This window comes from Oncorhynchus nerka, linkage group LG17 (assembly GCF_034236695.1).
Source record: "Oncorhynchus nerka isolate Pitt River linkage group LG17, Oner_Uvic_2.0, whole genome shotgun sequence".
NCBI classification, from domain to species: Eukaryota; Metazoa; Chordata; class Actinopteri; order Salmoniformes; family Salmonidae; genus Oncorhynchus; species Oncorhynchus nerka.
Genome location: NC_088412.1, coordinates 37,294,710 through 37,319,641, shown reverse-complemented (window position 1 = coordinate 37,319,641; position 24,932 = coordinate 37,294,710). Strand labels below are relative to the sequence as shown.

General features: G+C 44.8%; 1 protein-coding gene across 1 annotated transcript in view; it reads right to left on the bottom strand.

Annotated features, from left to right (window-relative positions):
- Nucleotides 1-276: 276 nt before the first annotated feature.
- LOC115145180 (BTB/POZ domain-containing protein 8-like) overlaps nucleotides 277-24,932 on the bottom strand; it is a 46,022-nt gene continuing 21,366 nt past the window's right edge. The window contains 13 exon segments of the mRNA XM_029686511.2: nucleotides 277-1,646; nucleotides 5,600-7,627; nucleotides 7,728-7,864; nucleotides 8,243-8,330; nucleotides 9,476-9,524; nucleotides 9,526-10,104; nucleotides 11,202-11,263; nucleotides 12,563-12,692; nucleotides 13,668-13,838; nucleotides 14,566-14,748; nucleotides 16,578-16,680; nucleotides 19,879-19,967; nucleotides 21,038-21,134. Of these exon segments, the coding sequence (XP_029542371.2) occupies nucleotides 1,105-1,646; nucleotides 5,600-7,627; nucleotides 7,728-7,864; nucleotides 8,243-8,330; nucleotides 9,476-9,524; nucleotides 9,526-10,104; nucleotides 11,202-11,263; nucleotides 12,563-12,692; nucleotides 13,668-13,838; nucleotides 14,566-14,748; nucleotides 16,578-16,680; nucleotides 19,879-19,967; nucleotides 21,038-21,134 (4,258 nt within the window). The 3' untranslated portion in view covers nucleotides 277-1,104.

Genomic DNA, 24,932 nt, shown 5'->3' with positions numbered 1-24,932 from the left:
ATAGTAAAGTACAGATACCCCAAAATACAACTTAAGTAAAAAATATTTAAAGTATTACTTAAGTACTTTACACCAATGCCAAAAGGTGATTCTATTTAGTGCATTAGATACAGTAACAAACGCTCAAATATTCCTTTTGAAGTGTATCCCTCATTTTAACCGGACATGTGCAATAAAAATCGATATCATTTCACAAATGCTCTCTTCATTTTCTAAAATAATCGAGTATTGTATTTGAATCAACTGTCACTAAACTAAAAACAATCAATGAAACCATTGTATTTAGAAGCACACATTTTTATTTTCATATACAACAATTAATGTAAAGCCAACATGTTCTCTAGTTTCTGTGAAACTCCACTGTCTGACCATCATAAAGACTAAAGAGCATGAGAAAGAAAGCTTTGTTATTTTCTTCTAAATGTTGCAAACACCAAGTAAACATACAAAAAAAATTCTGCATGCACAACAGCTCATGTGTCTAAACTCTCAGTCCATTAAGTATTAAGGATATAAAGGAAGGTGATGGACTGAATGCAAACAAACAAGCGCAGCTTGAGAGTCCAAAACAACCTCAAGAGTTCCATGAAAAGCAGCATAAAAAGCAGTAAATAAATAGAGGAATCAAACAATGAAATCAAGGTATAAAACGGAAGAATTGTTGTACCGTAGTTTTCAAGAGAGACAGAAGACATGTTGTAAAAGTCCAGACAAAGTGTAACAGCTCCCTGATAGACAGTACTGTAGCAGTGTCAGTCTCCTAAATGCAGTCATAAGTGTTGTTTAGTTCAGCGGTATTCAACCGGGGTACTGCAGCGGTCAGCCCCCCAAAAAATCTAACTTATGATTGGGGGGGGGTTGCCGGTTTGCCTGGGAGGGGGTCCCTGGGCAAGAAAAGGTTGGTACAGTATAGTTGATAAATGTACCAGACACCTGGTACAGTATAGTTGATAAATGTACCAGACACCTGGTACAGTATAGTTGATAAATCCAGAAAGAGGTTAAGAGGCTAGTGTCTCTTTAATCCTTAAAGCCATCAATCAGTCAGTGATGTGTTTCTAACACCATGATGATCCATTCACTTCTAATTCTTTATAGTCTTTGTCAGTGATGTGTTTCTAGCTCCACAATGGTCCACTCCCCCTGCGGCGAGGCAGCGTCTTCAGGAGAAAAGCTGGTCACAGTTATGCTAGTTGTGGAGTCCTCCAGGGGTGATATGAGCTCCGCCCAGCGTTTAAATGTCTCCTTCTCGTGGGGCAGGAAGATCTGCTGGGCGTCAAGGCAGTCCCGGGAGAGGGACAGGGTCTGCTTGATCAGATACTGGGCTAGGTTCAGGTCCTCAGGGACTGGATTTATGATGCCCAGACTGGACTCCTGGTCTGAGAGGAGTTGCTTCAGCATGCTCCAGTCACGCTCTGCAAACTTACTGCTCTCCTCATTGTAACCTTCATCATTCTCCTCCTCCTCCTGCCCCACTGTGCTCCTCCTGCTCCTGTCCTTGATGTTGTCCGAGGAGCTGAGGTGCTCAAAGGCTTCTCCCACGTCCAGTTCGTAGATGGGAGAGAGGGCTTTGGACGGGCGGCGGTCTTGTGTACAGGTCGGGGTTGTTGTTTGATCCAATCTGTCACAATGTCCCTCATTGTCCCCTAAAAACAATTGACAATACTGCACAATGACTTAACGATTCAGCTTTCCATAAGTCCATAGTCATTACACAGGCATTCTTCTGGTCACTTCTTTCCAATATCATCCCAACATCAACATGACTAAAGTTTCCCCCTTAATGCAACTGTGTCCTCTTAACCATTTAATAATCAATGATTGGATCAGGCAATGGCCTGTATTCTACTAGGAGATGGGAGGGGGCCCTCGTTTCACCATTGCATTGGTACTTGCGTTACAGACCAATGGATTATGATATGATATTGTTGATATACTGTACATTTATATCAGGTGTATAAATCACGAGTAATCACTGACCTGGACTGTGGGTGACAGGGAGGATGCACAGCTGCCTTAAAAGGTGAAGCACAGAGGGATGTAGTTGTCTGGATGTGTCTCTTTTATCCAGCAGTAATTAACACAGTAAGCCATGCATTGCATTGTCAGCGCTGGTTAGTTAGCCTAACTCTGCATAACTCCGTTTGCTCAGGCACCAGTGATATGTTTGAAGAAGTAAACCGTGCAGGTCTCTAACTATTGAGCAAACCTTTTGTATTGTACAGATATGATTATTATACTGTAACAACAATCTAAATGCAGGCAGAAATGATTTCATTTGTAGAACAAAAGGAAGTACGCACATCACTCGTTTTCTCTGACATTTCCCATTTGTTTTTATATACAGTTTCTTTCTATCATAAACACTGCTTCAATATCACTAAGTAAGAGGTCTATACAGTCACGGACAAAAGTTTTGAGAATGACACAAATATTCATTTTCACAAAGTCTGCTGCCTCAGTTTGTATGATGGCAATTTGCAAATACTCCAGAATGTTGTGAAGAGTGATCAGATGAATTGCAATTAATTGCAAAGTCCTTTTTTTGCCATGCAAATGAACTGCATCCCCAAAAAACATTTCCACTGCATTTCGGCCCTGCCACAAAAGGACGGGCTGACATCATGTCAGTGATTCTCTCGTTAACACAGGTGTGAGTGTTGACGAGGACAGGGCTGGAGATCACTCTGTCATGCTGATTGAGTTCGAATAACAGACTGGAAGCTTCAAAAAGGAGGGTGGTGCTTGGAATCATTGTTCTTCCTCTGTCAACCATGGTTACCTGCAAGGAAACACGTGCCGTCATCATTGCTTTGCACAAAAAGGGCTTCACAGGCAAGGATATTGCTGCCAGTAAGATTGCACCTAAATCAACCATTTATCAGATCATAAAGAACTTCAAGGAGAGCGGTTCAATTGTTGTGAAGAAGGCTTCAGGGCTAACAAAAAAGTCCAGCAAGCACCAGGACCGTCTCCTAAAGTTGATTCAGCTGCGGGATCGGGGCACCACCAGTACAGAGTTTGCTCAGGAATGGCAGCAGGCAGGTGTGAGTGCATCTGCAAGCACAGTGAGGTGAAGACTTTGAGGATGGCCTGGTATCAAGAAGAGCAGCAAAGAAGCCACTTCTCTCCAGGAAAAACAACAGGGACAGACTGATATTCTGCAAAAGGTACAGGGATTGGACTGCTGAGGACTGGGGTAAAGCCATGTTCTCTGATGAATCCCCTTTCCGATTTTTTTGGGGGATCCAGAAAAAAGCTTGTCCGGAGAAGGTGAGCGCTACCATTAGTCCTGTGTCATGCCAACAGTTAAGCATCCTGAGACGATTCATGCGTGGGGTTGCTTCTCAGCCAAGGGGGTGGGCTCACTCACAATTTTGCCTAAGAACACAGCCATGAATAAAGAATGGTACCAACACATCCTCTGAGAGCATCCAGGAACAGTTTGGTGACGAACAATGCCTTTTTCCAGCATGATGGAGCACCTTGCAATAAGGCAAAAGTGATAACTAAGTGTCTCGGGGAACAAAACATTGATATTTTGGGTCCATGGCCAGGAAACTCCCCAGAACTTAATCCCATTGAGAACTTGTTGTCAATCCTCAAGAGGCGGGTGGACAAACAAAACCCCACAAATTCTGACAAACTCCAAGCATTGATTATGCAAGAATGGGCTGCCATCAGTCAGGATGTGGCCCAGAAGTGAATTGACAGCATGCCAGGGCAGATTGCAGAGGTCTTGAAAAAGTAGGGTCAACATTGCAAATATTGACTCTTTGCATCAACTTCATGTATATGTCAATAAAAGCCTTATAAAATAAACTTGTGAAATGCTTGTAATAATACTTCATTATTCCATAGTAACATCTGACAAAAATATCTAAAGGCACTGAAGCAGCAGATTTTGTGAAAATGAATATTTGTGTCATTCTCAAAACTTTTGGCCACGACGGTACTGGCAAAATATCATAAAAATGTCCACTTATCGCTGTTGACAGCAGAAACAAGATTGACATGTTTTGTTCTAGGATACCCCCTACCTAGTATGCATCCAAAATGTCACCATATCCCCTATATAGTGCACAAAGTAGTGCACTATATAGGGAATAGGGTTCCATTTCAGATGTAAACCCCTAACTAAGTAATAGCATAGGATTTGCTGTATAACATGAGTGAAAAAAGAGAGACATATCAGAACTATGGAAGATAAAGATTGTTCTAGACACACTACACACAGAAGGCTACCAGGCAGCACCACACAAAGGCTATTGAACCAAACCAGTACTACAGAATAAAACTAGTAAAAAAATAAATACAAACACAATAATATTGGGTGGAATAAATAAAAAGACAGACAACAAATGGCTTGTATTACTGGCATGCAGATGTCTTTACTAGATAAGCAGACTGAGGAACAGACACAGGCTAGGAGGATCTGACAAATTACAACAAAAACAAGCCGATCCTGGGTAGGTAAGGGTCCCTGTAGGTAGGTAACACGTAGATTGACATAAGACTAAACTTTTCTCAAAAGCAATCTGGTCATCGTGACAGTTTAGTACTGTGGTCCATAGTACAATAAAGATATTTTGGGATTTACCTTCTAAATCAAATGGCCATATTATTATGTGATTTGATTTGGTAGTAAAAATCATAGCTTGGCTGCATGTCTTTTGCATAAAACACAAATTATAAAGACATCAATCCCAATAAATAATATCATCAGCTATTATCTTATTGGCTTGACAAAGACCAGAAGCTGCTGGAGTTCATGGCATTCAATAAAAGAAACAATGAAAAATCATTGAATAGGCCTATTTGCATTTTTATGTACATCAAAGTGCATTGGTACAACTAGGCCTATAAGTCAATCCGCCACACCTTGTCACAAGGCAGGTGGTTTATAACCAACACATGGCATAGTACTTGACACTAAATTATTACGTTTTGGTCCCCAAATGGCACTCTATTCCCTACATAGTGCACTATTTTTGACCAGAGCCCCATGGGCCCAGGTCAAAACTAGTGCACTATAAAGGGATTATGGTACCATTTGGGGACTAAAACGTAATAAATTAGTGTCAGTTTTCGCATTGACATTAACATAGCCACCCCCCTTTTCATATGTAATCTGAGTAGTCAGGGTCAGAATGCCTCTGAAAAAGTTGAATCATTAGGATGATTATAGCTAAACTACTCCTGCATGTTTTTTGATTGACCAATCTCCATGTTTTAAATTGGTGTTGCAAATTCAAATCAATGGATTGGTACATAAACATATGTTTTGTGTAATGATAGCAAGGTTTTAGCTATATGGGCATATACAAAAATGATCCCCTCATTGAATTTGAACTAGTTATATAATCTGCATAATATCCTTTTTGAGAGGAGTGGGATAGCTAAGTGTACGTTTCATGATGCAAATGAGTCCGCACATTATATCATATGAGACAGAGGAGATTGTATCTTGCAAAGGGTGAACTAACTAACTATGCCTTGACTGATGGAGTTTGGCTGGGTGGGGAAGGAAAATGGGTGAGGGGTTTGGTTTTAGAGTTTAAATTAGGAGGGGTCCTAAATGTAGATTAGTATACATTACCTGCTGGGGACTGTGGGGTAGCTGCATGTGCAGGAGACTCCCCTGTCTGCTGAGGGTAATTTAAGTCTAGATGTAAGTCTGCTCTCTTGCTCTCTGCAGGTACAGATGCTTGGTTAGGCTTGGTTGAGGGGTTCCTGCGTGGTGTCCCTCCGTTGCTGTACTGTTCAGCAGGCCGGAGGTCCAGGTGGCAGGGTCTCTCCCGCTCCTGGGGAGGCAGGTCACTGAGGTCAGGGTCCAGGGGATGGCAACCAGGGCTGGGCTCTACTCCCTCCACCTTGGTGGGGTTATGGTCATCTACCAGAGGATCCTGGATCTCAGTGAGGAAAACAATGGGTTTGGTGTTGGACTCCTGCTCGGTACCTTGTTCCTGCTGAGGTGTGCTTTTGGGAAGGTCAGACGCCAGGTGCTCCCCAGAGTGAGACATGGAGTTGGGGGCCGACTGAGTGGCTGGAGGAGGGTCACTCTCGAAGACTTCGCAGGGTGTGAGGGGGTCGTCAGGCTGTTGCTGGGGTGGAGTCTGCGCCCCGCCCTCCTCTGATCCCAGCTCCTCACACTCGTCCACAGAGATCAGAACAGAGCGGCGGAAGTTAGAGGCTGACTGGTAGTCCTGCTGCTCATTGTCCTGGTCAGGGTCAGCTCCATCCTCGAAGGCCAAGTTGATAATGCCCTGAAACTGAGGGGATGGGTCAACAGGAGGCAGAGGGGCATGATGACAAGGAAGAACCTCCACCTCTGACTTCTCGTCCTCTTCCTCATCCTCCTCTTCCTCAGACTCTTCCGACTCATCGGAGGAGAAGAGCTGGCTGTCGGGGACCTGCTTCACCGTAACACTGGCCTCCACTTTCTCTACCTCCTCCTCAACAGGGACCTCCTCTCGGTCCCTGCTCAGCCAGGAGCGTGGCCGTCGCCTCACCCCTTCCTCCTCACTGGTGGTCTCAACCTCGCGCCCCTTCAGCCTCACCTCGACCCGCAGCCCACCGTCCAGCATCTTCAGCTCCTCGGGCGTACTCGTGTCACTACTACTGCGGCCCAGGAAGTCATGGCAACGCATGGTTCCGCCTCCCTTGGTTCCGCCGCGGTCGTTGGAGCAGCAGTCGTCTACGTCGTCCTGCGAGCCTCCGGCATCGTAGTCCTCAGAGCGGGGCTTGATGTCGTCTGAGGAGGTGGTGGCGCTGCCGGACTCTGACTCAGGGCTGACCTGGTGGTGCAGGCCGCTCCACGAGTCCTCTAGAGGGTTATCTGTGCTGCTCAGGCTGCCTGGGTTCGGGGTGTCCAGGGGAAGATCGGTGGTTGAGCCAGGAGTGTGTTTACATGTGTGTGTTCCCTCTGTGTGCTTAGCAGGCTCTCCGTTTACAAGAGCATTCCCTTGAGAGATGTGGTTGGTTGCTGGTGGTTGACTGGACAGAGCCCTGATTCCTCCTGTGCTGTTAGGTTTACCTGGTTGTTTGGCAGACTTCTGGGGACTCTGCTTAGTGCTGGTGTTCAGGGGTAAGGAGAGGGAGTCCTCTCCTCCACAGAGGCCCTGGGGGCCTGATGGTAGTATACTGTTATGTGTCGGGCTCTGCTCTGTTGATCCTGCTGCTGGCTCGGAGGCCGCCTCCCTGGGATTTGAATGGGAGGAGACCTCCTCTGCTTCAGCACCAGTGTCATTAGCCTGTTGAGTCTCCGCAGAGGTTTTACCATTATATCCCTCTTTCTCTTTAGATGCAGGCTTTTTAGAAGAAACGACAGAGGAGGAAGAGTTTTTAACTTGCCCCGCTGACTTTGGGGAGGCTTTCTCTGTAGGAGATTCAGAGGTACTTTTCTGCTTAGGTCCAGATTTGGCTATTGCTTGCGGAGGCTGTTTGGAAGGAGCAGAGCTAGAGTTGGATTTTGTTGGTTTAGAAGCAGATTTGGCTGCGGTAGCTGGGGTGGGTTTTGTGGTCTTCCTGGCTGCTTTGTCTGCTGAGGCTTTAGAACCATCCTTATCCTCCTCTTTCCTGGGAGACGCATGCTTTCTGGCACTCAGGGAGGACCCAGGTCTAGAGACTTCATGAGAGGAGAAACAAGAAAAAGGGAAGACTATTTCAATCATTTGGCCCACAGTGAGATGATGTTAGGATTTGTATTGGCACAAACACGCACGCACCATGGTTCTCAGCGGAGCCTGTTGGTGTGCTCCTTCCCTTCGTGTCTGCTCTGGCTCCTGTTCCTCTAGTTGTTGCTCTTCCTATAGAGGGAGGCTTGGCTTTATTGGCCTCTCTAGCGCTGGGCTTATTGGTTGGGCTGAGGGAGATTAAAAAGACAATCAAATCAAAAGCATACACAGCCCCAGAGAGCAGAAAATTAAGCCTGACACTCACAGAAATTAAAGCTATTTTTAATTGTAAAAATATATATATTGTAATTTAGGAAAATAACAACAATCAATACCTTATGGACACAATATCACAGGGCTTGATACCATTAAGGGACAAAAGCTCATAAACCTCATAAGGCCTTAGCATAAACAAGCACTGTGTTGTTTCATCCATCTCTATCTCTGTATGGACTAGCAACTACCAATATATAACAGTGGGGGGCAGAAGAGCTTTTTCTACCATTTCTCAGGGATGGTCTTCTATCTAAGTAGGAGGTTCTGATTGTGGGTGCAATGCTGCTTACCTGTTGGTCTTTGCAGTGTCTGTTTTCTGGGGGGGTTTCGTCAGTGGAGATTTGGTCAGAAGTTTAGCCTGTGTTTTTGACTTAAGACCTAAAACACAGGATTGTTATAGTGTGCTTTAACCTTGCACCAAAACACTGATATGTATTGTTGGAAAATGAAAACCCCTCATTCTAAGTGAGCAGTTAAGAGGAGGAATAGGATTCGTTTAGCTATACAGCTTAGTGGGGAAGAAGAGTGCAACAATAAACAGACATTGTTTTGGAGGGGAAAAATGCACATTCATCTAAAGAAATTCTCAAACAAAGTACACCAATGATTACATTTTAGGGAGAGCTAACAGGGATGTCAATATCTGACAAACAATTAGTGTTTTTTAAATTCATATTCAGCAAGCTAAAGGCTAGGAGCTGATAATAGTACTGTACTCCAGAGCCAAAATAATGCACAATCAGGGCCAATAAAACTGATAGAGCTGGAGTAGAGTAGGTGAATAGGGATGACTGGTTTGGTTAGAGAGAGAGAGGGAGGGGGAGGGAGAGCATATGGCACTCCGACTCGCTCTTCTTCTCTTTTGTATGAAAAAGAGAGACAGGCCGACTGAGGCCCAGTTCCCCAGACAGACAGAGGGTGTTGCTATCAGTCTACACACCACACAACTCCCCTCCTTCTCCAAAACGAGCATACACCGTCACCACGGGAGCTTGGACCAGACTGGGTGTGGAGAAATAAATTGGTCTCACCCCTGTGTGTGAGCTGTGTTGGTTTTGACCTTCAGCTCTGCGGCTTTTTGGGGTGTCTGTTGCCAGGCTGTGCTACCCATAGGGATATTTATTTCTGTGGTTCTACATTGAACTGATTAATATGCATGAAAGAAAGGAGTGCTTCTTGATTCATATTCATGCACACCACTACTGTATATAATGTGTTTCTACTTCAATGTATTCTCTTCCTTCTCTCTAGAACACCTCAGGGTTAAAGCATAACTCATGTAAATCAGTCTGCTACTTATTTCCACAAAACTTGCTGCCAACTATTTCTGCGTCAAGCTAATTTTTCAGATACTCTAACTTCCTGCCATAAAATATAATTATTGTCATCATAAGAAAAAAGAATGAGTGAATTAACCCAGCTGGCAAAACAAGTTGAACGTCATTACAACGACATTATGATGTATTTTCAACCAGTTTTGCCCACTGGGGAGCAAGTTTATAACGTTGAATGTTAGACCAGACCTGGGATGGCGTGGCTGTTGCGTGGGCTTCCGGAGCTGTTGTCAGGAGGCACTGCCTGATGTGGAGGGGGTGGTGGTGGCGGGGTGGGCTGTGCTGCTGTCTGCCCCCTGAAAAGAGTCACCCTTCCCTGCTGTACTCTTCTGCAGCTTCCCTGGCCTAGCCTGAGCTGTGGAGGTGGTACCTGGAGGAGAGGTCTTGGGCCTGGCTCCAGGGTTAGGCCTCCTGTCCTGGTCCTTAGCCCCTTTACCCCCTGTCGGGGAGCCCCTGGATCCGTTAGCAGTGGCTACCTCCTTCCTAGCCCCCCCTGGGCCAGCTGTACCGTTGAGCACTGTGGCGGAGGTTGTAGTCTTGGCTTTAGCCGTGGTGCTTCGGTGGTCGCCTGGCTGCTTGGTCTTGCCGTTCTTTGCCCTGGATGGGTCACTGTCTCCAGGCTTGGTAGCATTAGTCCCTCTCTCTGCGGTGGCTGGGAGGACTGGCGTGCCCAGCCCGTCTGACTTCATGGTGGGTGATGATGCAGCCGTAGTGCAACTTCCTGTTCCTGTGTTCCTGACGACCCGATTGGCCCTGTGGACAGGAGGGCTCTCACACGGAGCTGCAGGACCTGAGGCGCATCTTACACCCTTTGGCTGCTAAAAATAGACGAGAGAGGTTTTGGAATGGAAAAGTTCCAATCACACAACATCATTTAAAATAATGGCATAGTGGTCTACGGACTCGATTTAACAGCTAAATACCGAGAAGGAAGTCCGACCTAAACTGGAATTAACACGCTATCTAGAAACTGATTAGCCAGATTTTGTAGATACTGGCTAAGAACATTTTACTTGTAATGATCGTGATACGTTGTTATTTAACCTACATTAGTTGAATCAATGGACTGAATGACTAAGTTGATCGCGATAAGAGCTTTCGCTAAATTACTCAAATGAAATGGAATTGAATAGAATTGAATAATACTGTTGAGGATGCCTGCAAACTACTGAGCTGTACTGTATACTCAGGCTTGTAAAACAAAAGCAGCCCCGGACCTCATCACATCCTTCCAGGTGCTCGCTGCCTTGTGTCACAGTTCATCAGTCTGATAAGACACAAGGTCTGTGTATTTATCACTGAGGGGCTGAAAAGGTAATTGCTTTCTGTGTCAATTACGAAATGACAGCCGTCAGCAGCCCTGTGTCGGGGTCAGCAGAGCGACAGAAGTATAGCATCCCAAATGGCACCCTGTTTCCTATATAGTGCACTAATTTGGACCAAAGCCCTATGAGCCCTGGTCAAAAGTAGTGCACCACAATATCTGTCAAGTTGCTGTTGGCGGGGCCCCTCTCAGCCACTCATGTCACACACACACACACACACACACACACACACACGTGTCGCCTCCAGTGTGTGTGTGTGTGTGTGTGGCTGGCTCTAGGTTTTCCACCATTCACATCTCTGTGATGTGTGAAGTGATTACAGGCTTTCAAAAACCAAAAGCCACCCTCCTAGATCATAATCGCGCCATTACATCCACATTTGTGTCATTTAGCATCTAGATGCTCTTATCCAGAGTATAATTTGTGCATTCAACTAAAGTAGGTATCACAACCACATATCATAATCATTACACAGGTTTCTCGGTGTTATAGATGGGTTCATATCACCCGACTAAGTGACTTAACGACGAAAAAGAGGAATAAAACAATTGCTTTTAAAAGAGACTAAATCAGCTTTTATCATACATTACCTGTGAGCTGGTAAAAACAGGCTTTTTCCCAAGTCTTCTACTGTCTCCTTTATCAAGAGCAGCTATAGGAGAGAACAAAATTAAAGCAACGTTTAAAACATGTTTAAATTACCATTACATTCAAATATACCAATGTTCCTGAAATATCAAATCCAAGACATGTCCATTGAAGATACTGCAATGTGGCTATTCCACCTCAGGCTTCCTGATTTTCATTTCAATGAGATACAGTGGGTGAAACAATGCGTACAATCCTGATGTGGTGAGATTTTCATTTAATCAATGGAACATCAGTCAACTGTGTCTGCCGAGCAAGAAGAGACTTCACAGCTTATCTTACCATTTCCCCAGAGATGCTCCAAATCAAGACCAAACTGCTGCACCGGAATGTAGTCGAGTGTGTGAGTGTGTGTGTGTGTCTGGTGGGTGTGTATGATGTGACATGTGTGACTAGATTACTGTATGCAACTACCAGTATGCATATTCATTCTATGTGCCTTGCCGTGTGTATGCATGTGTAAACTAGGGTCTCTATGTGAGAGACAGAGAGGGAGATTCCATCAGTATGGAATGTCAGTGGAATTCTAAAACCAAGTTCAATAAATCATTCACGCAAGGTATTTCAATGGATCGCAAAGCTAAACAGTCAAAATGAAGCAGTACTTCATTCGTTTCTCAGAGAATGCATGTAATTATGTGTGAAAACCACAAAGAGAGAGAAATTCAAGCATCCACCCCGCCCCTTTTTTTACAACACAGAACATGCAGAGTATGCTGCAGTTACCATGTTAGCCTTGACTACGATTGGCTGAAAATGGGGTGAGAGAGACCGAGGCGGCACCCTCCTCGCCCAAACAATAGATGAACCTTCAGGTTGTGGCTGCTCTGTTCTGTTCTGCAGATGTGCTGAAAGCAGCCATTAATTGTGTGATGTTACCCAGAGGCAGCGGCAACAACATATGCCTCAGGGGGCTTTGGTTCCTTCCTCTCTAACGATACAGAGACAGACCCTGTGCTCCATCACTGAAGCCTGGTTCCAGGTCTGTTTGTGCTGTCCCTTACCCATCTCCTATGGGCATTGTCACTATAGCCTGGTCCCAGATCTGTTTTGTGCTGTCGCTTGTCATCTCCTATGGTCATTGTCATGCCAAACAAGATCAAACAGAAAACAGATCTGGGACCAGGCTACCATCACTATGTGGTTGGGTTGAATAGAACAAACACACACCCTGCATAATATCCCATCTGAGCCGAGAGGAAGAGAGCTCTGGCTCTCCTCTGCAGCGAGGGACAGATCAGATCATCTCCCAGCTACAGCTAAAGCCCCATAGATTAAAGATGGCCGTTTTCCCTTGTCTTACCTGCCAGTATCCGCTCTCTGTGCTTGGAGGGCAGGGTCTCCCATCCCCGCGTGTGGCGGACGGCGTAGAATGACTGGAGCAAGAAGGTCCACAACCTAGTGCGCAGCGCACCAATCTCTCGCCTGAACGGCTGGTTTAGAGAGGAAAGGAGAGAGGGGAGGGAGGAGGAAGAGAGGGAGGGGGAAAGAGAGAGAGCGCGAGCGAGCGAATCAGCAGCTGCTTAAAGTACCCATCACCATGGTAACCATCACCCCCCCCCCCCTTCTCTCTCCCTCCCTCTTGCAGAATCCACTTGAGCTCCTTTGAGCTAAATGGATGATGTCATCAGCTGAGGCTGCTGCTGTGCTCCCGCCTCCTCTTCCTCCACATCGCCTCAATGTTTATAAGAAACAGAGCTGGGGGGGGGGTGGGGGGGCTTCCTCCCTCACACAAACCCTCCCTCCATTCAGTCCTCTCGCTCTCCCAGCCTCACACACATACACACCCTCCATCCCTCCCTCCCTCCCTTCCTCTCTCGCTCACCACCGTCTAACACGCCCACCCTCTTTCCCTTCCTCTCACTCGCTCTGGCTCTCACGCCCTCTGACTACTGGCCACAACACAGAGGCAGATTAGAGAAGGCCACTCCCATGTCTCTACATGCTTTCCCTCCCTCTTTCCAACTCTAATCCACCCTGCCATATTCTGCGTAAGGACATGTGACTTAACTCAGCCAGCCTAACCCTGGCTGCAGCTCAAACCCAGCCAGGCCTCTACGCCCCTGGGAGTAATTACACAGGAATCATGGAGCTCTGGAACTGTGAATCTCTTTCTCTTTCTTTCTTTTACCTTTCACCCAACGTGTGTGTGTGTGTGTGTGTGTGTGTGTGTGTGTGTGTGTGTGTGTGTGTGTGTGAAAGAGGGAAGAGAGAGGCAGAGAGCATAGCAGGGAATGTTTTAATGTTCACCCTTCACAGCTCTTTCTGTGTAATTTCACCATTATATTTTGAAATGGAAGAAAATCCTCGTCATGCATAGTCAACAAATAATAAAAAAGGCAAAATCGGAATAACTAGATTTTTGTTTGGGGGACTGTGAGTGAGTGAATGTGAGTACTTGTATTCACCTCCTCCCTCTGACCCCTCTCCTCCAGGGGTGTCTCTCCTTCAATGTCTTCCTCCCCAGCCAGGTGATCCACAGCGGTGAACAGGTCACAACAGTTATCCACCGTGACCCTGTCTCGTATGGCTGAGCACAGCTTCTTCAACAGGGCCGGTTCCCGCGTCGACTCCTCTCTCTAAAACACACACGTTATTTTATTCATTAGCACACAGTAAAAGTAGAGGATTTAAATATAACTAAATGTGAAAGGGAGGTGGAGAAACCCAAGGTGGATGAAGTTGAGAAACCCCACACCAGACCCTGAGAAACCCCTTGCTTACAACCAAACGGTTATTTCACTGTAGTACAGAACAATTGCTACACTGTAGTACACTGACCACTACACAGCTCAAACACATTAGGATGGATTATAATTACATCTCAGACTCCCATGCTAATACATGAACTGAATCAGACCAATTTCAGAGGCTGATGAGGATAATCCTTCAGGAAACCCGTTGTCACCACCGCTGTATAGCTCTGTGTCTGTGATAACAGGGTGGAATGATTGGGATTGGAATGCGTATTTCTATCAGGGCAGAGTCAGACACAGTGAGTTGGCACATTGAGGACAGACACCCAAAGAATGAAATAGACCATTTACATGATGTATGCAGACACCAATGTGAGTGCAAACCTCTTGGACTGTGACTCTGCATCTAGAACTGCCTCAGCGTCCAGCGGGATGTTTACTATGAAGTTTTTGTGCATAGCATTAGCCTCATTTAATAAGTAACAATGAACCATCTACAACTGATCAAATTAATCAGTTTATAATTGGCTGTGAGTCTCTGTGTATGTTGTGTGTAGGTGTGTGTATCCGCCACATGTCCTGTGTTTGTCATGAGTGCGTCTTCCCTTACCCGTCGTAGGCTGTGGAAGGCCTGCGTGTGTGAGACCTGGGCCAGGTTTGTGACAATGACAGACAGACACTGGTCCTGCAGCTCTGTAGCCAGCAACACTGTCTGTTTAGCCCACTTGACCTCCGGGAGACTGCCCAGCAACTGCTCACTGCCACACAGCAGAGTCACCGTGTTCTGTACAGTCTGGATAGAACAGGATTATTAACGGTTATGTCTTATTTGAGAGACTTTTGTATTTCTCTCCTTCACATCACAACACACCCAGCAGGAGTCCAGCGCTCTGTACAGTCTGGATGGAACAATAAAACATTACATCTCTGGGGAACTATTTTTATCAGAGCTCTTATGAGCTCTTTCTCTCTACCTCACAACACCCACCCCACCAAGGCAGAGGTGGATACCTGTGCAGAGGTTAGAGTGCATGTCCCAACAGCACGTCTTCAATGTGACAGGGAGGAATCCAGTGGCAAGGGGGACACCCAGGAAGACAGGCACCCTTTCAGTTGGAGGCTACCGGAGCTCCAGTTTTCCGGGGGAGCGCCTGTCGTGCGCCGCCAGCACGTTGTTTTTCTCTCAGGGTGAACTCCCCTAGCCTTCGCCTTCCCAGACTTACCCACAGGCAGCGGGACAATGGTTGGCCGATGCCAGGGTGTGCCCACATAACGTGGGCCTGCACACCGCACCCCTGCAGAGTTCGCCTGGGACTGCAGAGACACCCAGTTACTGTGTTGTCACGAGGAAGGCCTGGCAGAAGTTTTGGTGAAGGAGAGGCTGTGTAGTGGCAAGAGGAGGCTTACGCACAGAGCTGCTTCCCGGTTTACCACAAGGACTAGCCAGCGGCAGCAAGCTGTAAGCAGGTGCGAAGTAGGCATGCACATTCCCTCTTACAACCACACACACAGTTCGGTGAACAATATTTCTAGTCAAATCAAATTGTATTAGTCACACACGCCGAATACGAATGCTTACTTACAAGCCCCTAACCAACAATGCAGTTTAAAAGAAATACAGATAAGAAAAATAAATAAAAGTAACAAGTAATTAAAGAGCAGCAGTAAAATAATAATAGTGAGACTATATACAGGGGGGTACCAGTACAGAGTCAATGTGTGGGGGCACCGGTTAGTTGAGGTAATAGGTAATATGTATATGTAGGTAGAGTTATTAAAGTGACTATGCATAGACGATAACAACAGAGAGTAGCAGCGGTTTTAAAGAGTGTGTGTGTGGTGGTGGTGGTGGTGGTGGTGGTGGGGGGCAATGCAAATAGTCTGGGTAGCCATTTGTTACAGCTCTTATGATCTCTTATTTTAGAGACCTTTCTCATACTCAGTACTTCTCTTTCTCACAACACATACAACCACATACACACATACAAAGTGTTTCACCAACTATCTCATAATTGATCATTCACAGTCTGTGTAACAAGTTATTACGGCTCTTATGTGACCTGTTATCGTAGAGCCATTTCTCAACACATACAACATAGTTTGTGAAACACCGTGCATCTCATCATTCATAATTCACAATTCATTATATTATGGACAACAAAACACACATTTACAGTCTTTAACAGTTGTTAAGACATTTACACCTTTGATCAACTCTACTGTGTCCCACCACAGTTGTTCCTTCCGAAACTGCACTTGGCTATCGATGCAGGGGGAAACCCAAATTATGCAACACATTTTGGCAGCAGGCAGGTCCTCCTCAGCAGCAGCAGTAGAAGTAGTAGTAGGCTGAGCTCCAGAGTGGTGTACCCAGGGGAGGCGAGGGAAAGACACGGGCTGTGTCCCAATTCTCTACCCTTTTGTGCACTTGCACACTCCCTGTCATGGACTCCTTCCAGCCAAAACTAGACCAATCCAATGCTTTTAAATCTGGATTACCCTGCTACATCTGTCTGTATCCATACTGGACTCCTGAACACGCCTGCAATGAAGGACTATGGAAATTGAGGTGAGGAAGTTGGGGTGTGTGTGTGTAGACTTGTGAGTGTGTGTATAACCCACCATGGCTCCAGTCACAGCATTTAGACAGGCTCTCTGGACCTCACAAGGCAACAGAGCAAAGTGTCTCTCTGACCAGCTCTTCACATAGTGTTCAGCCACCCACCTGTAACACACAGTACAAACGAGTGTTCGAGAGCCTGTCACTTCAGTACATATTCTGACATATTGCTTGTTAAACACCTTTGAATTGTGTTTTTATAGAAACGGGTATGAACGAAGGGGAGAAAATATTGAGTTGGGTGGAGTGGGGATTTGATGCCACACAGCCCAGGTACTTGCTAAACCACTGATATACAGTAACTATCCACAGAGTATCCAGCAAGGCTCAGCGTGACTGTGCACGGTGTGTGATGATGTTCAGTGTGTGATGATGTTCAGTGTGTGATGATGTTCAGTGTGCGACTGTGTGCTGAAGGTCTGGGTGAGTGGGGATTAATGAGATTGTGGGACTCAGTGAGAGAGCATGTGATTTGCATCAGTAAAACGGGTCAGGTCCATGACCCAAACCACTTATACAGCCTGACATCACACAGAGAGAGCTGCCAAACTCTATATAAGACACAGGCAGGAGTCCCAAATGGCACGTTATTCCCTATAGTGTACTACTTTTGACCAGAGCCCATAGTGCACTATATAGGGAATCGAATGCCATTTGGGACTCATTCATTAACCTCACTGGTCCTGGTGCTAGGAAGGAACTGAAGCCAGAAGTGTCCAAAAACATGGCACAGCTCCCAATTACATATCAATATCCTGCTGCCCCAAATTTCACAGGCAATGTGTGGCCGCGTTCCAAATGGTACCCTATTCCCTTTATCATGCACTTCTTTTGACCAGGGTCATAGTACTGCACTATAAGGAATAGGTTGCCATTTGAGACACATCCTAGGAATATAAAACAACTTTTAGTTAAGGCAGCGGCACTGAGAGAAGTGATGAGATCCAGTGTTGTTGTGAAACTGAATGATGTGCCATCTTAGTTGCTCAGTCTCATTTTCTCAGTCCCAGCCTCAGGCCCTCAGGGTAGTGGCCAGAGATGGTTGGCTAGCTCCAGAGGCCTGAGGGGTGTGAATCGCAGCACCCCAGGGCTATAAGCTCAGTTCAGCTCGCATTACTATCATACACACAAGGGATGTGACAAATGTAAATAGAATCTTAATGTTTAAACTGACATTTATTAATAGTTTAAACGTTAAAGAAATCAATAAAAATAAAATGACGTGAATTCACAATCCAGATATGGTTCTGCATATGACCACTAGGAGGCAATGCAGTTCAATCTACCACAGTCCTTGCTACGTACCTACCAGTCGTCACTAGTTACTTCAGCCACAAATTCATAAAGCCCGCCTATTTCTACAATTTCTATACTTAAAATGTGATTTTAACCCTAACAATAACCTTAACTACACTTCTAACCTTATGCCTAACCTTAAATTAAGACAAAATATATATGTTTGTTTTCATAAATTTTTACATAGCCAATCTAGACTTTGTTGCTGTGGTAACAAGAGAAAACCCTAACAGACAGCGCTCACCTTACTGCTGTCCCCCACCCACTCAGCAACAATGGTATTAATGCTGTTTTAGGTTCTCTGTTGTGTGCTTCTCCTTCATGTTCTCAATTGTCAGTACGTACTTCATGTCCGACTTCTCATCAATGTGATGGCTCGTAGCAGTGATGCAAGTCTGATTGTTTGAGAGCTTGCGCTTTGTACTTGCAGAGCAATCATTGTACAATTTCTCCACCTGGGCCATCACTTTTTTTTTGGAGATGGGATTTTGTAGTCTGGTTCTAGATATGCCATCAGGGCATTGAAGCCAACATTCTATACCTTTGACAATGGCTGCATGACAACTGCAACCATTTCTGTAGTCAGAGCTGTGATTTCCTCACTCTGTCCCTTATCACACTGCTGCCAGCAATGGTTTGTGCCTCACAGTGCCGCTCTTTTCGCATTGGACCTGTATTGCCGCTGTAGCTCAATTCCACCTTGCAAAAGTTTAATTTCATTACCTTGTCAAAGTATTGCCATACAAGACTTAGCTGCTGTCGCAGTTCTTCCATGGCCTGCATATTCACCAGACATGACACCCATTAAGCATGTTTGGGATGCTCTGGATCAACGTGTACGACAGCGTTTTCCAGTTCCTGCCAATACCCAGCAACTTCACATAGCCGTTGAAGAGGAGTGGAACAACATTCCACAGGCCGCAATCAACATCCCGATTGCATGAGGCAAATGGTGGTCACACCAGATACTGACTGGTTTTCTGATCCAAGCCCTTACCCTTTTTTTAAGGTATCTGTGACCAACAGATGCATATCTGTATTCCCTGTCACGTGAAATCTATAGATAAGGGCCTAATACATTTATTTAAATTGACTGATTTCCTTCTATCAACTGTAACTAAATAAAACCTTTGAAAAAGTTTGCATGTTGCATTTCTATTTTTGTCCAGTAAAATGTAAAAGCTGCATATCTCCTCCTACTTACAGCATTGTTACATTAGTATTTTAGTATTTAATTTGATTTTTTTTGCCTTTTGGTATTTTTTTGCCTACATTAGTATTTTAGTATTTAATTTTATTTTTTTTGCCTTTTGGTTGATGATTGGGACCTATTAATGGTAATTTTGTGATAACTGCAGTGATATCAAAACATTTAATAGAAAAGTGTGAGTTTCGGTTTAGTTGTATTTGTTTTTTGCAATGTTAACGATCCCAAATTCGTTTAAAACGTCACACCCCTAACACACACAACTCATCAAAAGCTTTCCCCTCAGCGGAGCAGAAGGCAGGCAGCACGGCTCAGCCCACGCTTTAGTTGTTTTATGTCTGTATCTTACTGCCAGATGGAATCCACACACAGATGGTGATGTCAGAGTTAGCCCTGAATGACCAGACTTAAACACTATCAAGGCCATAATTATTCATACCACTGCCTGAGGGGTGACTGTTTCTGGCATTAGTGCAATTTAAGTTAGGTTTTCAGAGACTTTTGGACAGCTATTACATAGATTGTGACCTATATAACATGGTGACCTTATGTTGACCCTGTTCCTCCATCTATTGTGCTCTGGATTATGCAGATTAAGCCAAACCCTTCTTATACAACTACAGATGTTGAAGGTGATAAACAGGCTTGGGGTCAATTTTTATTCATTTTCCAATCAATTTACTTCCTGAAGTGACTGAATTGCAATGGAATTGACCCCAACCTCGTTGATAAAAATCTGTCAAACTGACTGCACCTAACTAAAATACACTCTAAAATGCTCCATACACACACACACTCACCTCATACACAAGCTGTGGAGGCTCTGGAGTCCAAGGGTGTGGGTGAGGGAGAGGCACTCGAGGATGGTTTTCTGAACCCCATCTATAGGCTGCAGTAAGAATAAAAGGGAAAACAAACATGTCTAAATGACGGGACTTTTAATGATAGGCCGTCTTTTCAATTGGACATGGATTATAAAGGTACTTGCAAGTGAAGGATCTCGAATATAAGCCTTAATAAACTAAGGTACAAAAACATATCTACACTGTTTGCAGTTGACACACAGATGAGTAACGTCGTACACTGGTCACAGGAATATTGTTTTGTAATGAGGAGTAAGGAGTGAAAATAGATCAAAAAGAGAGTTCTCTCTGTGCCTGCTGCGGGGTAAAGTGAAGCTGCCTGTCGCAGTGGGCAGAACGGAACACCCCATATGAACTGTATCTGGGCACATGATGAGGTAAGAGTAATGAAACAGAGGCTGTTCAGAGAACCGGAACACAGCGGGACATTGTTTTAAGGGTGCAGGAATGCCCGTGAGATACAAAACAGTACCAAAACAGCTAAATGTGTTCATAAACATGGCTTTCCTCCTGACGCAGACTGGTATGAGACTACAGCGATCTCTCTGGAGATGTAGCACTGATCTAGGCTGGTCCCAGATCTGTTTTAGCTGTATAGGCAACTCCTATGAAGTGTGGCAAGAGAGCACAAACAGATCTGGGACCAAGCTAGGGCAGATCAGAGAAGCACTGCAATGGTAGGAAGAGCTAAAACACTCCACAAGAGAGCCATGTAAAAATAGAAAGAAAAAAAATGTTATTGTGTATGTGTACGTGTGTTTGGCGGCAGGTAGCCAAGCAGTTCGAGAGTTGGGCCAGTAACTGAAAAGTTGCTGGTTCGAATACTCAAGCGGTCAAGGTGAAAAATCTGGAGGTGTGTCTTAGTGCCTTGACTAAGGCACTTAACCCTAATTTGTTCCAGGGGTGTCGTATTACTATGGCTGACCCTGTAAAACAACACCTATCGTGTGTATGTGACAATAACATTTGATTTTGAGTGTGTGTGTTTACGTGCATCACACAATACTGCATTAAGACATTAAGACAAAAACAAGTCGGCTAAATTGGTCTGCCAAACAGACATGTCAGACGTTTTCCCTCACATTCAGAAACCTACCTTGGGGAAGAAGCGGCAGTAGTCTCTGGTCAGCACCATCTCCACCACGTCTTTCAGTCCCTCCAGACCCAACATGTCTGCTGCCAACACCACCTGACTGGGAGAGAGGAGAGTGGCGAAAGGGCCGGTTGAGGTGGTGTTGTGGTTCTGACTGGGAGAGAAGGCTGGGTGAGGTTGTGGTTCTGACTGGGAGAGAAGACTGGGTGAGGTTGGGTTGTGGTTCTGACTGGGAGACAGGAGAGATGGCTGGGTGAAGTGTTGTTGTGGTTCTGACGGAGACAGGGGCGAGGTGGTGTTGCGCTTCTGCTTGGGTGAGAGGGCTGGGTGAGGTTGGGTTGTGGTTCTGACGAAGAGAGGGCTGGGTGAGGTTGGGTTGTGGTTCTAACTGGGAGAGAGGGACAGGTGTGGTGGTGTTGTGGTTCTAACTGGGAGAGGGACAGGTGTTGTGGTTCTAACTGGGAGAGAGTGACAGGTGAGGTGGTGTTGTGGTTCTAATTGGGAGAGAGGGACAGGTGTTGTGGTTCTAACTGGGAGAGAGGGACAGGTGAGGTGGTGTTGTGGTTCTAACTGGGAGAGAGTGACAGGTGAGGTGGTGTTGTGGTTCTAATTGGGAGAGAGGGACAGGTGTTGTGGTTCTAACTGGGAGAGAGGGACAGGTGAGGTGGTGTTGTGGTTCTAACTGGGAGAGAGGGACAGGTGAGGTGGTATTGTGGTTCTAACTGGGAGAGAGTGACAGGTGAGGTGGTGTTGTGGTTCTAATTGGGAGAGAGGGACAGGTGTTGTGGTTCTAACTGGGAGAGAGGGACAGGTGAGGTGGTGTTGTGGTTCTAACTGGGAGAGAGGGACAGGTGAGGTGGTGTTGTGGTTCTAACTGGGAGAGAGGGACAGGTGTGGTGGTATTGTGGTTTTAACTGGGAGAGAGGGACAGGTAAGTGTTGTGGTTCTGGTGCTATACATGTAGGTTCACCATCAAGCCCTATAGTAAGTACTGAAGAAATCGACTATTATTAAAAACACGTAGACAACTGAAGCAAGCTAATACACTGACCCCAGGAAATGTACCTTTACTAGTTGGGGATATTCATTTTTGCTTCTGATGGATGAATTATTTTCTATTCTATATGTATATGGGTTATTCCACAGAGGTGGTGTAAATTGCTATCCCACCCCAAAATAATCTAAGACAAACATATTGTTAAATTAGTAAAGTAGAAAGTCATTGTTTATACACCTATTTCTAATGAGAGGTGGCTGTCCCAAACCCTGACTGCTAAACGTCATGTTTAAAAATAAAGCAATTCATGATTGTCACTTTTCTAACTATTATTTCAATAGAACATATATTTGTTCTATTATCACATTGAAAGACACTGATCTAATAATTAGTTGATTTATTTTTAAAAACATCTTTCTCTGAAAATGCTGTCCCCACTTTTGATGTCACTATCAAAACAGACATTATAAAATAAATGTCAAATGAATGTGCCTTAAGCCACAACCCTACAAATATTACCAGGTGATGGGATTGCACTCCTCTCCAATATGGCACAATGTCAGTAGTCTGTATGTCTAAACATTATGAAGAAAATTAGTAAGAAAGTTGCTAAATCTTAATGTAATTTTAAGAAGTGTCACTACCGAACATCTTGATATACAGTTGAAGTCGGAAGTTTACATACACTTAGGTGGGAGTCATTGAAAAACTAGTTTTAACCACTCCACAAATTTCTTGTTAACAAACTATAGTTTTGGCAAGTCGGATCTACTTTGTGCATGACAAGTAATTTTTCCAACAATTGTTCACAGACAGATTATTTCACTTATAATTCACTGTATCACAATTCCAGTAGGTCAGAAATGTACATACACTAAATTGACTGTGCCTTTAAACATCCTGGAAAATACCAGAAATTATGTCATGGATTTAGAAGCTTGCGATAGGCTAATTGACATAATTTGAGTCAATTGGAGGTGTACCTGTGGATGTATTTCAAGGCCTACCTTCAAACTCAGTGCCTCTTTGCTTAACATCATGGGAAAAATCAAAAGAAATCAGCCAAGACCTAAAAAGAAACAATTGTAGACCTCCACAAGTCTGGTTCATCCTTGGGAGCAATTTCCAAACGCCTGAAGGTACCATGTTCATCTGTACAAATAATAGTACACAAGTATAAACACCATGGGACCGCGCAGCCGTCATACCGCTCAGGAAGGAGACGCGTTCTGTCTCCTAGAGATGAACGTACTTTGGTGCGAAAAGTGCAAATCAATCCCAGAACAACAGCAAAGGACCTTGTGAAGATGGAGGAAACAGGTACATAAGTATCTATATCCACAGTAAAACGAGTCCTATATCGACATAACCTGAAAGGCCACTCAGCAAGGAAGAAGCCACAGCTCCAAAACCGCCATAAAAAAAAGACAGACTACGGTTTGCAACTGCACATGGGGACAAAGATCGTACTTTTTGGAGAAATGTCTCTGGTCTGATAAGACAAGAATATAACTGTTTGGCTATAATTACAATTGTTATGTTTGGAGGAAAAGGGGCTTGCAAGCCAAAGAACACCATCCGAAGCACGGGGGTGGCACCATCATGTTGTGGGGGTGCTTTGCTGCAGGAGGGACTGGTGCACTTCACAAAATAGATGGCATCATGAGGAACGGAAATTATGTGGATATATTGAAGCAATATCTCAAGACATCAGTCAGGAAGCTAAAGCTTGGTCGCAAATGGGTCTTCCAAATGGACAATGACCCCAAGCATACTTCCAAAGTTGTGGCAAAATGGCTCAAGGACAACAAAGTCAAGGTATTGGAGTGACCATCACAAAGCCCTGACCTCAATCCCAAATTTGTGGGCAGAACTGAAAAAGCGTGTACGAGCAGGGAGGGCTACAAACCTGAATCAATTACACCAGCTCTGTCAGGAGGAAAGGGCCAAAATTCACCCAACTTATTATGGCAAGCTTGTGGAAGGCAACCCAAAACGTTTGACCAAAGTTATACAATTTAAAGGCAATGCTACAAAATACTAATTGAGTGTATGTAAACTTCTGACCTGCTGGGAATGTGATGAAAGAAATAAAAGCTGAAATAAATCACTACTATTATTCTGACATTTCACATTATTAAAATAAAGTGGTGATCCTAACTGACCTAAGCCAGGGAATTTTGCTAGTGTTCTCCTGGCAACCGCCAAACCCATATTTGTTCGTCGGACTGCAAGATGGTGAAGCGTGATTCATCACTCCAGAGAACGCGTTTCCAGTGCTCTAGAGTCCAATGGGGGGGCAAGCGTTACACCACTCCAGCTGACGCTTGGCATTGGGATCTTAGGCTTGTCTGCGGCTGCTCGGCCATGGAAACCCATTTAATGAAGTTCCCGACGAACAGATGCTTCCAGAGACTGTTTGGAACATGGTAGTGAGTGTTGCAACTGAGGACAGATCTGTGAGCTTGTGTGGTCTACCACTTCACAGCTGAACCATTGTTGCGCCTTAGATGTTTCCACTTTACAATAACAGCACTTGCAGTTGATCAGGGCAGATCTAACAGGGCAGAAATGTTGGCAAGGTGGCATCGCTATGACAGTCCCTCATTGAAAGTCACTGAAAGTCACTCTTCAGTACGGGCCATTCTACTGCCAGTGTTTGTCTATGGAGATTGCATGGCTGTGTGCTTGATTTTATACAACATATAGTGTATTAAAAACATGCAAAGTGTGGTTTTGAGACTAAAATATGTTTTCTGGGATGTACAGTGCATTAGGAAAATATTCAGACCCCTTCACTTTTTCCACATTTTGTTACATTACGGCCTTATTCTAAAATGGATTAAATATAAAAATAAATACCAATCTACACACAATATCCTAAAAATGACAAAGAAATGA